The sequence below is a fragment of the Bombus vosnesenskii genome, unplaced genomic scaffold, assembly GCF_011952255.1.
Source record: "Bombus vosnesenskii isolate JDL3184/JDL3185 unplaced genomic scaffold, Bvos_JDL3184-5_v1.1 scf7180000013267, whole genome shotgun sequence".
Taxonomy (NCBI): domain Eukaryota; kingdom Metazoa; phylum Arthropoda; class Insecta; order Hymenoptera; family Apidae; genus Bombus; species Bombus vosnesenskii.
The window spans coordinates 1,515,649-1,532,268 of record NW_022882927.1 but is presented as its reverse complement, the minus strand read 5'-3'; the positions used below and the strand labels follow the sequence as shown (position 1 = coordinate 1,532,268).

At 38.5% G+C, this 16,620-nt stretch overlaps 2 protein-coding genes across 3 annotated transcripts; both read right to left on the bottom strand.

Moving 5' to 3' along the window:
* Nucleotides 1-1,280: 1,280 nt before the first annotated feature.
* Nucleotides 1,281-12,172, bottom strand: LOC117230885. Its single transcript, XM_033488782.1, has 3 exons — nucleotides 8,994-12,172; nucleotides 6,017-6,101; nucleotides 1,281-3,178 (listed from the first exon to the last, which is right to left on the bottom strand). The coding sequence occupies exons 2-3, from the start codon at nucleotides 6,059-6,061 to the stop codon at nucleotides 1,478-1,480; spliced, it is 1,746 nt and encodes a 581-aa protein (XP_033344673.1). The 5' UTR covers nucleotides 6,062-6,101; nucleotides 8,994-12,172; the 3' UTR covers nucleotides 1,281-1,477.
* A 155-nt stretch (nucleotides 12,173-12,327) lies between these two features.
* On the bottom strand, nucleotides 12,328-16,593 carry LOC117230883 (WD repeat-containing protein 44). Of its 2 annotated transcripts, XM_033488777.1 has the most exons (7): nucleotides 16,341-16,593; nucleotides 15,533-15,701; nucleotides 15,071-15,455; nucleotides 14,820-14,947; nucleotides 14,564-14,701; nucleotides 14,187-14,480; nucleotides 12,328-14,109 (listed from the first exon to the last, which is right to left on the bottom strand). In XM_033488777.1, the coding sequence occupies exons 1-7, from the start codon at nucleotides 16,406-16,408 to the stop codon at nucleotides 12,376-12,378; spliced, it is 2,916 nt and encodes a 971-aa protein (XP_033344668.1). In that variant the 5' UTR covers nucleotides 16,409-16,593; the 3' UTR covers nucleotides 12,328-12,375. The 2 variants fall into 2 exon arrangements, with proteins under 2 accessions (XP_033344668.1, XP_033344667.1); XM_033488776.1 differs by having other exon boundaries at nucleotides 14,820-15,455.
* Nucleotides 16,594-16,620: the final 27 nt, after the last annotated feature.

Genomic DNA, 16,620 nt, shown 5'->3' with positions numbered 1-16,620 from the left:
CCGATATCTTAAGAGAAACGCAGACAATGATGACTCAGAATGTAAACTTGTGACTACAGTTAATATTTCTTTATCTACCTTTGGTGAAAAATTATTATTAGGAAGGTAGAAGTGAAATTTTTTAATTCGTTGGATATTGTATTAAAATGGATGAAAGCGCAAAAATGTGATAACCTTTCAAATATCTACTTCAGAAGGAGTAGCGAATTTAGCTAAATCTAATTTGTTTCTTACACTTCGGTACTACGCGTTCTTTCATACAATACACGAGTGTATATCATTAAACATTATTTTATTCTCTATTCTATTACGGAAAGTTTGAAATTTTAATTCTGTTAAGCCGATTATGCGCAAAATCATTTACTGGAAAATAATCGACGTTTTACTATAATTGCTAATACGATGTTTTAAATAAAGATACATAGTCTATTTAGTTAGAAGAAGAAACTCCGTTACATGGCAACGCGTGTATACATAAACTAACGTATAAAAGTGTTCGCTTCACTGAAGCGAAACGTTTCGTATTTATTGTTAACTTATACATAGAATTATTCAACTCGAGATAGCAGATTTTTTAATAGTTTCATAATAGTGACTGGCTCTTACACCGTTACAAATACACAAGATACAGCATATAAAGCCGCAAACATTTGAAACGTTATTATCTAATAAATAAATAATATTAAAACAATAATATCGTCAACAACGTTAAAAAACAAACATTTTTTGGACTATTTTTTCGTAATATTTCAGCCTTAGTTGCATCGAGTTACATATTGTCAATACGTATGTAACGGGTAACGATTAATTAAAAAAGGAAATACCCAGATACCATGGTCCCGAAATGGTTGTAACGAAGAAGTTGCAAGGGCAAAATGTTTGATTATCTTTGACTAAATTTTCAGAGTGTCTATACACAGTCGCCAGCAAGGGCTTGAGCGTAAGTTTCGTTATGACGAAGCACAAATCCATATTAGTCGACCGTTCTGATCGAACAGACATTCTACACGTAGCAGAGAGCATCCTATTTATTTTAATACAAACAATATTTTGTCTGATACGTGTCGATGTACAGAATTGTGCTTGCGACATTCTGTAGCCTCTACGATACCTGTAATGGCGCGACCAAGAGGACCGGTTTGCGCGACATTCGATATATTAAATATAAATCTTGATCGGTCTGAGAATAAATACGAAATAACAACTAACAAGTAAGTTACCAGAACGAAATTGTACACTTTGCGGTATAAAAGATCCGGCGACCGATTTATTGGGCAATCCCGTGGCGAAATATTAAATAATATACGTATCTAGCTTTATACCTGCTTCAATAAATAATTTAACACTATGAAAATCGTCAAACCGGTCTCTAGGAAGAAACCCGCTTGATACGAAGCTTCTCTACGCAAAAGTAAAGCCGATCGACAGCATAACGTTTCACAATGTACATGTTTCACAATGCTATGACCGCTTGTACCTATGAGTAAAAACACGTCCTGGTTGACTTTTTAGGCGTGCTTTGTTCTTCGTTATAGTACGTCGCAGCCTTCCTAGCTTTTCCTGAGAACGGTCTTAGGCGTAGACAGAGGTAGGTGGAGAGTATACACGAGAATAATAACACGGCAAGGAGTACTATGAGAGTAACGACGAAACCTGGAGTAGTCATGCAAATCATAGCCGCGTTCGCGGTGTTCTCATTCCGTACAGGGAAGATCATCGTCGATCCGCTCGATTCTCCGTTGTTCGACTCATCGATGGAAAACGTCAGGTCACCTGTAGAAACAACTCGTATTATACGATTGACTCCGACCGCCTTCTGAGGACTCGGCATTATTTCTCGGGATTTTCTTCGTCTTTCGTCTCGAGGACGTCCCGCGGCCGCCTGCAAATACGCTTCCAAAGGAAGCGGAATAGGGGGCGGAAGACCGTAGCCGGAGTCAGGATGACCACTAGATGGAGGATGATGATTCTCCAAAAGACCTTGAGACTCCAACAACAAAGGAGATTCGGAGCACTGCTCTGGACATTGATACCGACATATCTGTATGGTGCATTGAAAATGCACTTCCATCGAGTCGGGGAATTTGAACGCCTGGAAATGAGCGTAGGAGAGTACCGACGCGGACGCGCCGAAGTTCTTAATCTTAGTGAACCGCGACATAAGCTTCGGTCTAGTAATGCAACCTCTCTGATCGACCAGTTGAATCGGCGCTCGTTTTCCGTCGTGTGCCATGCAGTTTCTCACGAGCATATCGAATTTCGAATCGTCGTCTTTTATCGCGAGTACCATCGTCATCGTCTGACCAATTTTAACCAATCCCGAGACTTCGGACGCCCATGGACCCTTCCCGACCTGTATTTGCATCCAGCAACCAACGTTATCCCCGGCGAAGTCGGCGCGCACCACGTCCAACATGTCGACTGGAAACGGACGGAACGTAACAGATTTCTCGTACAAGTCGTGCCAAGTGCATCGCAGCTTTCGCGCCTGATCCCAAACTTCCTGAACTTGCGGATCATATTGCACCACGATAATGTTTTCAAAGTACGTTCCTGACCCGGATTCAGCGCCGTACCCGTATAAACCATTCTCTGTATTGCCAGCTGTGCCACACGCGTGAATGCTAATCTCGAAGTTAACCGAGGTGCGCCCTAAGCCTGCTGGTAAATGCACACAATTAACGTTACTGTAGTGGCCTTTGCTAAAGACTATACCGTAGAACGGTTTATCAAAGCCGAGGTAAACTTTCATCAAATTTTTCTCGCACTTCACGTCTAACGAAATGATCTTCGGCATATCTGGCGTGGGTGCTGGCCAGGGTTCTGCACCTACAGCTGTGCTAATCCCACTACCCGTTGTGTAGATCTTGTCGATGGCCTCCGATGACGCTTTCGATGGCGGCAAGGGTGGCGGTGGACCATGATACGCGACGTTATGGTGTGGTCTTGGATGTGGCAGTCCCAGTCCACCTCGACTTGGCGGCAGAGGGAGGGGATGACCTCGGAGACCACCCGGTTTATAATGATTACCACCGGCATCCTTCTCGCCTAACGATTCTAACGCCAATTGGTCCGAGGTATTTATGTCGTTGTCTTGACGATTCAAGGCTGAATTATCGTTACGACTGTCCTCTCCGGGAATTGCCTCGACTACCTCGACATCCTCCGTTCGAGCCAGCTGCGAACACACCAATGAAATGCATCAGTGTAAACGTGTTTCTATGCAAAGTAGGCAGTGAAGTATTTTGTAGAACGTCCATTGAGAGGAAAGGGATAAACGACGAGAAAGCGTGAAAGTAGATTGACGTTGTCGGACTACATAATTTACACACGTGCAAGTTCTTCAGGAACGGGCTACCTTTATACCGGATCAGCTCGCAAGTGCAATCAGCGAATACCTATACATATACATTCACCTAAATTATCGTGCAACGATGCACGAATTTACTCTGAACGATCCTGACAAAAGAATTAATCTTCAACATGCGAACGAATGATATGTACGTAATGGATGTAGTTTAACTTTGTTTGCGATATTTCGCATCTCGCGTGAATTATTATTGCTTGAATCTTTTAGCGGTAAAAATTGTTTATCAGATAATACAATATGTAGCGAATCCACATTTCATTTTCATAGAATCAAATTTTTATTGTGGCCACTATATGCGTATAAATGTAACTTAAACAACAAATAACGAATATTCCACTTGTTTCTTGCATGATATTGAAATTATAAGAAATAAGGCGATGAAAATAATAAGATAAAAATTGTCGACTTCTGCAAAGGTAGATGCATTTTTCATCCTTGGCCGCTTGTCACAATCCGAAGATTCGCTCAGAGAGCTATCTCCTGCCGTGTGCATTCCTGATGGCCAATACAGGAGACAACAGCCTCCGATCAACAAACCCGTTCTGACTGTTCGACGAATGACGGGTTCGGAGGGTCGAGGAGGGGCAACCAAACGATGAAATAGGAGCATCGGGCCCGTACACCAGTGTAGTGGCTGATTGCCTCACGCGTGACCCTGGGGCATAACGGACCACCCGTGTCTTTAGCCGCAGGTCAATCGGCCAGCTCAGCGCTTCGGATACACGTTCAGTTTTCCGCTTCTACCGTCCTCCGATTCCGACATCTGCTTATCTGCTCGTTGTAACTATCCGGCCAACGCGTCCCATAATTCGGCAAAAGCTTACTGGGTCAATCGTGAATGAATCCACGATGAATTTCGACCACGACGATACGCGTCCAACCAGAAAACACGGTGACCGTCCTTCGGCTAAAACGACTTGGATGGTGTTTGCGTATCGCGCTGTTCTCATTTTCAATCCGACAAGCTTCTCAAGATTACATCGCTAACAAGCTGTTTCATTAGAGACCGTAATAACGATACGCGATAACAGCCTACTCTTTTGCTCGTAATAATAACGACGTAATTAATTCTCTGTTATTCGAGGTCTGATTAATACCAATAAGAAGGAGATTTGACAAAAAATGAAAATTATAGGAATCACGAAGGTCGGTGATTATCCTCTACACCGAGCGATCTCCTACCTCTGAGAATTTCTCTTGTAGTCTTACAAAGGTATTTCATTCATTCTAACTGCGCTTCATTCACTTGACTTAGCCTGTACACAGGGACTGTCACGCTCTCTTATATACTGTCTAATATCATTCTTCGATATTTTAGTTGGAAGATATCGTTGAAAGAATTGCAAACCAAGGCTTGAGAAGTAAGTGTGGTTAAATTCCGTATCTTTTATTACGTATTTTTGTAGGATATTAATAAAAACAGTGATCAACTTTCTTCGAAATATGGTCATGAAAAATCTTGTTCGACATATGATTATACGTGATACATGTTAAGTAATAAAACAGACAATTGCACGTCGGGTAACTTGCTAACTACAGTATGCATAATCGTGACACTATTCTACTATCTAAGTCCCATTCAATAAGAATACGCTTGAATAATTGACACTATATATTCACCTATGATACGTTACTTCCTTTAATTACGGATTGATCGTATTATTTATAATATTATCAATTAAATTAATCGTAAATTAGAATCGACTTCGTAATTGATAGAAGAAGCACTGCGTTACAGAATTAGGACGAATTAGGGCGTGGAAAAAGCTTCGAATCTCGATTTGCCAATAAACACGTTAAATCATCGCGATATAGTTTAAAGCAAAATTTCCATTTTCGTAGAATCGTTCCATGCATATCTGGCAGCGATAATAACGCTGATCGTTAATTTCAATCGATGACGCAAAAAATATTTAAAATGTTCCCGCGGTCTGGAAGAATGAACGTTGTCCGAGTAGCGATGGGAAAAAAGTAAGCAACGAATTGAAATCGTGTCGGTCCTCAAGAATGCAGGGTGGGAAGGTAAGATCACGAAACCGGTCGTTTCGTGTGCGATTTTTGCGCGCAATCTTGTAAGACCGATTCGTGGTGAAGGTCCGACGATAAAACGTTACTTCGTAGTAGACGTGGATGAGCCGGATCGGAACGCCGCGCACCATTTCAAGACATCGACCGGGTCTCGAGTCGCCCTTAGCTCTGGGTCAGAGCACTGGGTAACGGCATCGCAGGCTATGTACCCACCGCGATATCTGGGTTATAATGTAGTAATTACCCACGCAGACATACCGACCTACCCCCTTTGTAATAATGCCGCGTGTTTTTCTTACCTCCGGTCGGTTTTGACCACTGATTCACTGTTTCACGTATGTTTTTCCCCGACTTTCGGTCCCGTTTATCGAACGTTCAATTATTTTACGCAAAAAAGTCTTTTAAAACTGGTAGATTTTATTCGAAAGTACGTTTTCAAGATCGCAAAACGTTCCCTATATCTCGTACTGGAATTTTTAACGTGACCGAAATTTTAATAAACGACGATATCTTTGGAATACCAATGAAAGTATAAAAATATTAAAGGATTTAGAAGCAAACGTAGACGTTCGAAAGATAGTTATTTGAAAAATGAAAGAGAGAATCGTATTTACTTACCCCCTTTAGTAGGAGACAGGCTAAAATGAAGATTCGCCACCGCATACCGTGTTAGCGTCCACGGTGAAGTATTCCAACCGTACCGCTGAAAAAATAATTGTTCTTCTTTAAATTAATACAATCTCTTAATTAATACAAACAAATTATTAAATTAATACAAACAATATTCACGCCTAGAGTTATTAACAAATAAAATATCTAAGATAATAATGGCCAATCGAAGATTATAGGTTTCCTTTTACGATCGAGATAAATGGGTCATCGAAATTACCCAAGTTAACGAAATTAAGTACAATTCGTGATTGAGAAACGGAGAAATTACCATATGCACCGTAAAAAGCTCGTAATCGCGATTATTTCACGGCAATCTGAATCGATGTACGATTAAGATGATACGAAGAATTGTTAGTAGAAAATATCGAACATTAAATGGACGAACCGGTCCATCACTGGACACCTCGCTCGTGTTTAATCGTCAATTATCAGACACGCTCGCTTCATGCGACCACTAGGCCACCTGTCCCAAATTCCTGTCGAATGTCCGGGTTTTCGCTCCGTTACCTCGTTGTAGTCCGCGATACCAGACTGCCATGATCGATAACTATAGGTATAAAACAAATTCGTCAAAGCCGCGCCGAGTTTCAGAAAAGATCATAAATCATTTTGCACGTTGTCTTCGCCAACGATCATCGATTCTCTTTGCCATCGCTGAGAAATAACAACTGAGAAGAAACGTAAGCTGATTTCACTATCGAAACGATCGTGATCGTGTCGGCTTTTCCGCGCTCCTTCGACTTTACCGTGTTTCTTCATACGTGTAAAAGTATCGAAAGAGGAAGACGAACCTTATTTAAATACAGGTAATGTATTATGTATTCGAGAAATATATGTCTTCCTTCCGCGATAATTATTCGACCTTACAGATGTTTCCGGTGACTGGTTAATGGCGAGTACCTGTGTTTTCCAAATATAAAAAGATGAAACAAAATTAAGATTTCCAAGGCAAAATGATCGCGAATCGACCATAATCGTGTGGTGAATTCGAGATACACAGAAAACTACCGATGAATGTAGGCAAGTAGGTTTTCACCTATCGGCGTACCGAATCCACTTACGTGGATTCAATGCTAAAATCGTCCTTGGCAATAGATTTCTGCCCTATTTCAAGTCAGACAACAGGCGATACACGAAACGAATCACCGATTTCAGATTTGAGTGGTCGTTAATGTGCCACTTCGATGATAGCGAGCTGAAAACTTCTTAAAGGTGATCAGCTCGAAACTCTTATCGATCTCTATACGAAAATTCGTTTAAAGTGATTCAAACTTATTTGATATTCGATAATTCTTTACGGTCACGATACAGAGAATTTTTAAAAAATACTTCTCTTCCACTTATGCGATGGCGAAGCATAACGCAGCCGCAATAAAAGTAGTGTTTCTTCCTGTTCGTAACGTGCAACGTATATAATTTATTCGTTCCTTTGAGAAATCGCGATCTACGCCGAATTCCGTTAACACGGTGAAGTCACAAACGCTTATTTATTACTGGCATACATTAATTATTATTCTGCTTTACGATTCGTGCCATGATAGACCACGACACCTGTTCTTTCTTTCACTACGAGGCCATGTTTAAATAAAAATCACCGGCGGCTGTTTACACGTCCGTTGTTCCATGCTAACCATGAATCGAGCACGCTGAAGATGTGGCATGGTGCCAAATACATATAACGGTTTCAGCGGTGTGGTAATTCCAAAGTCAGACATTCGCATAATAAGTGCGTAGCTAATAGTGACCCATATGGAAAAAGAGTTGAAATATATTCTCGTTCCCCTTTCTTCTCGATTACTACACTATCGGAATAACGAAGACTATGCGAATCGTTTCTGTCGTTAAAATATAACAGAAATAAGAGAGTTAACTCTTTCATCGTTGAATTCAAATATAAGAATTTAATGGCTCGTTATCCACCTTTCTCTTACTTTTTCACTTTAAATCAGTTTTGTCTCGTTAGTTCAATCTGTCGGCATGTAAACCAATGTCGATTTAGAATCAATGTCAAATTACAAAAACAGGATAACTAATAGATAGATAAAAGCTCATAATCGTATGCAATAAATGGAAAAGCGAAGATACTTGCTAGTATCGTTGATGATGTGTTTATGAAATGTAGTCACATAATGTATATACATTACCCTATCGTCTATAATCTAGTGATTATATGGTAATCGAACGTAATAGAGCAAACTGACAACTTGATGGCAACTCGATGCGTTTTCCTAGTAAAGGCGTGCGTCGTGTTACAATCACATAGAAAGTAACATAATTCGATGTTACCAATCATTCCTTGCATATGCTAATTATACTTAAACCGGCATATCTTTAGTAATAAGCTTAGCTGGAATGTCGTCATTAATAATTTATACGAGTTTCGTTTGACTGGAAATAGGTATCTACTCGATGTTATATTTACTCTTTTACGAAAAAGTTTCACGATTTACAATAACAAAAAGATTGACTGAAATTATTTCGCTTCACTGATTTCTGTACCGATTTCATGAGGTAATAATTCTTGATCGAGTAGCAGCTGTCAACTGTAGCCGCACATGTGCGCACGTCCGATAGAACGAAAGCGCTTACCACGTGGTTAACTATAACGCGGTACATACCGTATAATTTCTCCGATTTTCAATTCCTCTTATCGTTATCAACCAATAATTGAATTTCATCTTAACACGTGGTAATTATTCGTTAATTCATGGTGTCCTACAATAAATACGTCTAAAAGATCTCGCACGTAATTGCCTCGCATAAAGTCATGGTCAAAGAATCTAATTACTTTCTGCTTTCCATCGATTCTAATCTCCATCGATTAGCCATCGGTAAACATAAAGCTATCAAATTTCTGCAAGGCATTATTTACAAGCGATTTATCGACATTATGCGCGATACGTACAGCTTAAAAATATCTTACGTTTGTCCAATCGGAAAGTAGACGTGAAAACGCAGATGAACTTCTGACTTCTGTTTTCCAGATTCCGTGTCAAAGATGTGCGATGAGAAAGAAAAGGAGGGTTCGAGCAATGCACCGCACTGATTGAAGCACCATGTGCCGCGAAATCTCCGCGTACCCGCGCGGTCGGAGCCTCTCTAAAGCACAGACAATTGATCTCGACCGATTTCAGTGGCGAAAACGAGGACGAAACCGGCGAACGGCGCGAGAAGGTAGGACCCGAGAGACGTTTGCCAAAGCCAGTTGCTGCTGATTCGTGCTCTTCCAAACGACTCGTTAAGTGTCCTCGAAGGCTCCCCGTGCGACTGATCTCTTCGTGTTTACCGCGATGCGCCACGATATCTGTCAAGGCAGCTAGAAAGACACGTTGCAGCCTGGCTGTCGCCCGATGGTGCACGCGAGAACTCGTGGAGTCGGAATGGGGTACACCTGTCCGATATAGAGAGTATACTATAAACGTGGCGGCCCGCCCCCTGACCCAGACACACAGTACAGTTATATAGGTCTCTCACGAACCGGAGGATATCTCTTCTCGTTCGAGCCACACTTCTGACGACCACGACCACGACTCCTGTAGATGTGGTCGCGGTGGTGCTCCTATTCGTTGTTCTTTTCCTTCCCGATAACCACATGTCGTCGCGTGTATGCGTGCGACTCGTCGAACGTACAATGTTGCGGTAACATGCGTCTTTAACATTTTTCTGTGTACCTACTACCCACCGTGCAGGTGAACGTTGCGTGGTTCACGGAACGCCTGAATTTAATAGACGTGGGAGACTAATGCGTAGAACAATTCTAGACGATTCGACGAATTCTTTGGTCTTGATAGCTTCGTACGCGACTACGTTGAATCGAATGTTTCCATTATCATTATACTTTACAATTTCACTTACGAGATTCGTACTGTTAAATGCAATAGATGTTTTTAATATTAATCTGTGATCTCTTGCTCTTTTTTAGTAAATAATGTTTGTCGTACTTACGAGCATTTATAATTATTACGAATTATATAATTTTAAAGGGTAGCATTAAATATTTTAAAAATTAAAGCCTCTAATTTTTAGCATTTCTAAATAACGTTCATAAAAAGTCTGCGTTGAATCGACATCGACAAATTAATCGTTAAAAGTCTTTGTACATCACAATTTAAGTCGTTACACCATTCGAGTACCATCAAGATCGGGAACTATGTAATGCTTTATAGTACTGTTCACTTGTTTATTTCACACGAAGCTTTAATTGCGTAGTACACTTTTATCCTAATTACCCAGGACAATGACTGCACATACATACGTGCAACCAGACGTACGAACATTGTAAATGGGTGAATCAGTTGACAGTCAACCGGCCGGCCGACCGACCGACCGACTGACCGCACACGCATTGCTGACCTATAGATGAGTACCAGCCGGTACTTGTGTCTCTGTGTGTAACAATGGATAGAATCTTATTAGCAACGATCATTGTTCGGTTTCTCCTCTGTGAATATACCCAGAGGCGTTTCCTGTTGGTGTAAGGAATACTTAACTAAATTTTGACCATTAACTGTTGCGTTTTTTTTTTTTTTTTTTTTTTTTTTAAAGATACAACATTCCAAGCGCGTAAGAAATTGGAGGCAAAGAAACGGTCGGGTGAAATATACGCGACGATTCGATAGATGAAAAGAAACGTTTCTAATGATTAAGGTAAATTTTATGTATATTATTGTGTGACGGCAACTTAAAAAACAGACACATTTCCATACATGAATACACTATTGATACATTAATTAATATATTACATGATTACTGATTACTACGAGATCACAAACAATAGTTTTGTGCACGCCGCTGTCGGAATGACAATGTCGTTAATAAGCGATTACGCTATCGCTTGAATAATATATTTACAATTGCATTTACACAAAATACCTACAATTTCTTTCCTGCGTATTTACATTAAATTTACGATACAGATAAAATACATCGTACATTATAATTCGATGGTTTCACCATTTTTGCGTCTGTGCAAGCACTTATAATATTTAGCGACACAGAGATCAACCATCAATCCATACTTCACCACGCGACTGAATAGCGCATCATCCTTAAAGACATGATTTATCAAATACACAGAATCGTAAAATGCAGAGTTTGAAACAGCATTAAGCCGTTGCCCCTCGTACACGGTATACGTCTCTGCCGTTATAATTGACACGTTGCGAAACAGGTATTTCGTATACCCTTTAAATCAGATTAAAATGACAGTTACGACATCGTGTCGAACATTAAACATAGCGAGTGTTATGAGTATTATGTAATACACGTAATGTTTGTGTATGAAATAAACTTTTCGTTCACATCGACCGATTGGATTGATACAGCATGTATAAATTAAATATACACAGTGTGTATACACAATGTCAATTTTCATATTGAACGGGGTGACATAGTTTCTAAAATGCGAATCCTGTTCGTACAAAAACTTAACAATGATGCCTTTTAACTTCAAATCACCTTCTTTTTTTTTTATTAATATATTGTCTTCGATGTATTACGCTATCTTATCACGGTAAAGTTCTAGAACATATTTTAGAAACCATTAGGATTTGAAAATCCAATTTGATTTTCATGAAACTTTCTAGATACTATCCAACATTTGCCTAACGATGGATCATCAAGTATAAGTTTACGTTTATTCATACAATTCATTAAATTGTTCTATTCAGCCATCGCTTGCGTGCCTGTATTTATACTTTGTTTCTTCACCAAGGTGCTCTTTCGGTTTATAAATATAATAGAAACGAACAATTCCGTTAAACACGTGTATTTCGTAACATAATTTCGGCAAGATTTCCATGTATAACTCTATATGACCGCAGTGAACCAGCACCGAAAAGATATAATACAAGAGAGAAAAATCAATAAAAATACGTTCAATTTAAAAAAGTGCTAAAAATACGGTACCTTATAAAACTAACGGTTTATATGGCTTACTTAAAGCTTTAGTAGAAATTATGTATGCAAATGTTGTTTAATTTACAATAAATTAAAAAAAAGCATGTTTTTGTTCATCTTGATAACAAAAGAAATCGATATATTGCCTGAGCATTGAATTTATCAATATTTTAGTATTATTAACTATATCTTAGCTTTCTTTTTGTGAAGTAAGCCTTTTGGCATGCATCTCAAAATATTCTGTTTCTGAAAGTATTTAATACAATCGTATTTACTTTAAAAACAGCATACAGTGAGTCCTACATAATCCACTGAGGTAAAACAAATAGTTCTATATAATATTGGTGTTTTCTTATTAATTTTTTTTTTTGTATTAACAATAGTGCACAAATAAAACTAGTACTGTGTTACGCGAGAGCAGATGCTGGTAGGGAACTGTGCTTAGGTTTTGTCTTATTTAGAAAAACCTTTATATAGCCATTGAAATCCGCACTCACGAGAACGTGACCGCCACAGCCTTTAGTACGCTGCTCGACCACAGGATCGACGGGAGGAACATCTACGGTGGAACTACCCAGATTTTTTGCATCTTCTTTACCTTCCCAGTGCTCTCTTTCTTCGATTTGTTTAATAATACTATCTGGATTTGGTGCAAATACTGCGCATGTCACCACAGCGTTATGTGCTTTTATACCTTCCCAAAAGTCATTTCGATCTCTACGTACGCTTGAAAATTTCGAATAATCATGATGAGTTTTCCAAATATAAATGCATTGATTTTCCGAACCACTAACTATATATTGTCCATCAGGACTAAAGCTTGCTTTAATTTGACTACTGACGTTAACATAACCTTTGTATTTGCATGATAAATTCAAATCTCGCAAGTCGTACAAGCGTATTCGGCTATCGTTTGAAGTAACTAAAATTTTATCTTCTCCCGGCATTGGTTCGATACCACTAATCTTCCTTCCCGTTGAATTTTTACCTCTCGTTGATCGAACGTGTATTTGCGTGTGATACTTCAGCTGATCGGTGTTGTAAAATATACATCGGCCATCGTAAGAACCAACCACTGCGAATTTCCCATTTTGACAAAAGTTTGCTGCGGTAATCAATTTAGTTTGACCATCGACTTCATTCCACACAGCTACCTTTTTATCTGGAATATTCCATAATCGAAGTTTTCCGTCTAAAGATCCTGAGAGAAAATAACGATCATCACGAGGATGGAATACTATTGCTGTAACAAAATCGATGTGCTGAAAACAACATAAGCATTCCTTTCGTGATATATGCCAAAGTCGCACAGTTTTATCCATTGACGATGATAAGATAAAATAATTTTTAGACCATGAAACGTCGAGCAAATCCGAAGTATGTCCAGTATAAGTGCAAAATGGCTTTGGCATAAAGGGACTTTTCGTCCCTTCTATTTCACTAAAGGCACTAGCCACGACATTAGGATCTTCCATAGACTGTTGCGAAACCAAAGATTCTTGGGAAGGAGTTGGACTAACTTTTTCAGCATTGTATTTAGTTCGCATATCTTGAAAATACGTAAAAGCATCCCGTAAAACCCAAATTCTTAAAACTCGATCTTGACCTGCAGTAGCGAGTAATCGTCCGCAAACTGAAAATTTCATACACCAAACAGGGCCCACATGCTCGCCACTCAAATCTTGAACATGCTGTAAACAACTAAATTCATATGGTCCTTTGTGACTATTGGAAGCTTTCAGTTTTATGTATTGCTGTTCGCCAGGATATACTTCATCTACTATATCCATAACATCTTCTTTATGTCTTGCATGCGATACTTCTTGTGCGATAGATTTTGCTTTATCCATTGTTTTCTTCACGGTAGATCCTAAAAATCGTTTTAACTTCTGCGTTCTTTTCCGAACTCTACCAACAGATACATCTTCATCTGGTGGTATACTAGACATTTTACTATCAACACTTTCCTCGTCACTTTCTTTTTCCTTTTCTAGACTAGAATTACTTATATATTCTGAAGTAAGTCTCATAATATGAAGTGACAAAGGATTAATACATTGCGGCAATTTATCTTCTGCTATACTTAATGGTACTCTTTCTCCAGTATCTAAGTTTAGAACAGTTACTTGCTCCAAAATTTCCTAAAAATAATTAATACATTATTGCGGAAATATAAATAAGAGTAACAACATTTTTAGATTTTCCATCCATAACATACCATATCGGTTAGTCGTTTTCCAGAATCTGTTCTTGTTCTTACAAACATATTTAGCTGTTGTACCATATCTTGATCACCTGCCGATTTTCGTCTTTCTTTCGAACCTTGAGGACTTAAGCCCGATAGTTTATGAGGACCTAATGAATAGCGGCCAATACTATTATTGGACATGGATCCCAGTGGACTACTGCTAGATTTGTCACTTGATCTCAAACTCATTAATTCAGCTTTCATTTTTTCCAACCTTTCCAACTCTTCGGTCGATGGACCTTCGGCTTTTGATCTATCTTCATCCTATACAAATAATGACAATAATAAACAATTTATACTTTATGTAAATATGAAGCTATATTTTACAGGTATATAGTACTACAGACTTGTGGTTTAACAACATATTGTCCTTTCGTTGCAGATCGAATATCGAGAGAATGTTCAAATTCTCTGGTAATAGATTCAATAGTGCTTGCTGGACTTGGTAACGGCGAAGCAGATAATGCCAATTCTGTCGTGGAAGGCTAAAATTATAAACCTATATTTATTTGTCTTATTCAAAACCACTTTCTAGTAACAATCTTTTATGCTATTGCAGAAAGTATCTTTTATGCTAGAATGTTATGTTAATAAATATCGTACTGCAAGATCAGAAGGTGTTTGAGCTTTTGACTTTTTTTTACGTCTTGGTGGTGCAACAGGTATCCCAGCCATTGTAATGTCTTCGTTTGACTTTCCATTATTCTTTGTACTAGCGATGACATCCGGTTCTTGAAGCATAACAGTCTTGTCATTTTGCAAGTGAGAATTATAATTGGACCTACTGTTAACAGAGGATTCCTGAAGGATATCCCCTGATAACGTAAGGATGCTGGAGGACTGGGACACCTTACCAGATGCTGTGTCCTCGTCTTTGCTTGGAATACTAGCAATGGAGGACATCTGGCTTTCACGGGTAAGGGTGGCAGAAGTGGGACACTGGGTTACATTTGGTGCAAGTGTAATAGATGCACTGTCCCCGACTCCAGCTAAAATTCGACCTACTCGTCCTAAAGATGTCATGCTTTGTAAACTAAGAGTATCATGTTCTATAATCCTGAATGGATGAGTTGTTTTCGAAGGAGTGGGATAAACACCCTCAATAGACGACGTTTGACTATCTGGAGGAGAACTGTTAATTGGAATATCATCATCCTCTGTTTGCATACGTTGTCTAAGTTCACGAAATCTTCTTCTGCCTACACTCTTATCTGTACTTGAATCCTTCCCATCTTCTTCCTGTTAAAATAAACAACTTTTATTAAAAATTAACACAATGCTAAGCATATAATAATTCAATGTTGACAAATACTTACATTTTTATCTTTATTGACTATACATTCTATTGTTACATGTTCCTTTGGTTCTACAATTGGTTTAGGTTGAGCAGGTTTCACAAAAACATCATCATCCATTTTTTTGCTGGATTCTGATCCATCCTTACTTTGTATTTCAATGCTGATAGAATCACGTTGTTTGCTTTTTCTATGGAAGTGAAATATTTGACTTTAAGAAATAATCCTTACAACATGAAACGCAAAAAATATATCACATTACTTTAACAAAAATAAATTAACATCCAAAACAAATAAAATATGTAAGTATTTACCTATAAAAGTAAGCAAAAAATGTAATTATGTCAGAGTGAGTGAATGATTTATTAAATAGATCAACAATAGTATAATAGAAAAATTTTGAAAAATTTCTAAAATTATAATAACAATCTTTTAACTTCTAGAAAATTTACAAATGCTAATCCTGAAATCGCCGCATATGATCATATGAACGACTGATATAAGTGCTGAAAATCAGACCTAACCAAAGATAATTACTTAAGAACACTATACGACGATAAAAATTAGATACACAAAAGCGACTCGAAAGAATCTTCTCTATCTATAAGAACTTGAAGCAAAAATCGAAAGAGAAGGAATTGAATACGATAAATCGAAAGAGAATAAAAATTGCAAGTTAAATTTTATTATACGTTATTTTCAAGCAGTATTCAGATAGTAATGGAATTTATGCAAGAACAATTTTTATTATATGTACAAGGTGTATAAAAAATTAAATATATAGAATTTAGAATAGAATCATTTAATAAGCAAGAAGTGATAAAATTACCGTGCATTGTGATGAAAAGTATCATCCTCTGCATCGAAAAATTCTTCAGAATCGCTGCTTCCAGACATTGTCGTCTGCACTGAATAATCGGTAATAATACTCTTGTCCGCATCGGTACTGTCAAGGCACGTCACGCGTTTCGCAAAATCGCGAACACTAGGGCCAGGTAGAAGCGGCCACAGGATCGCAGGCGGCACGAAGTCATGATTCGACTTCTAATAGCGGTTACACAAGTGCACAGGTTTTGCGCTGAATGCGCTGGTGCGTATTTCAATTATCC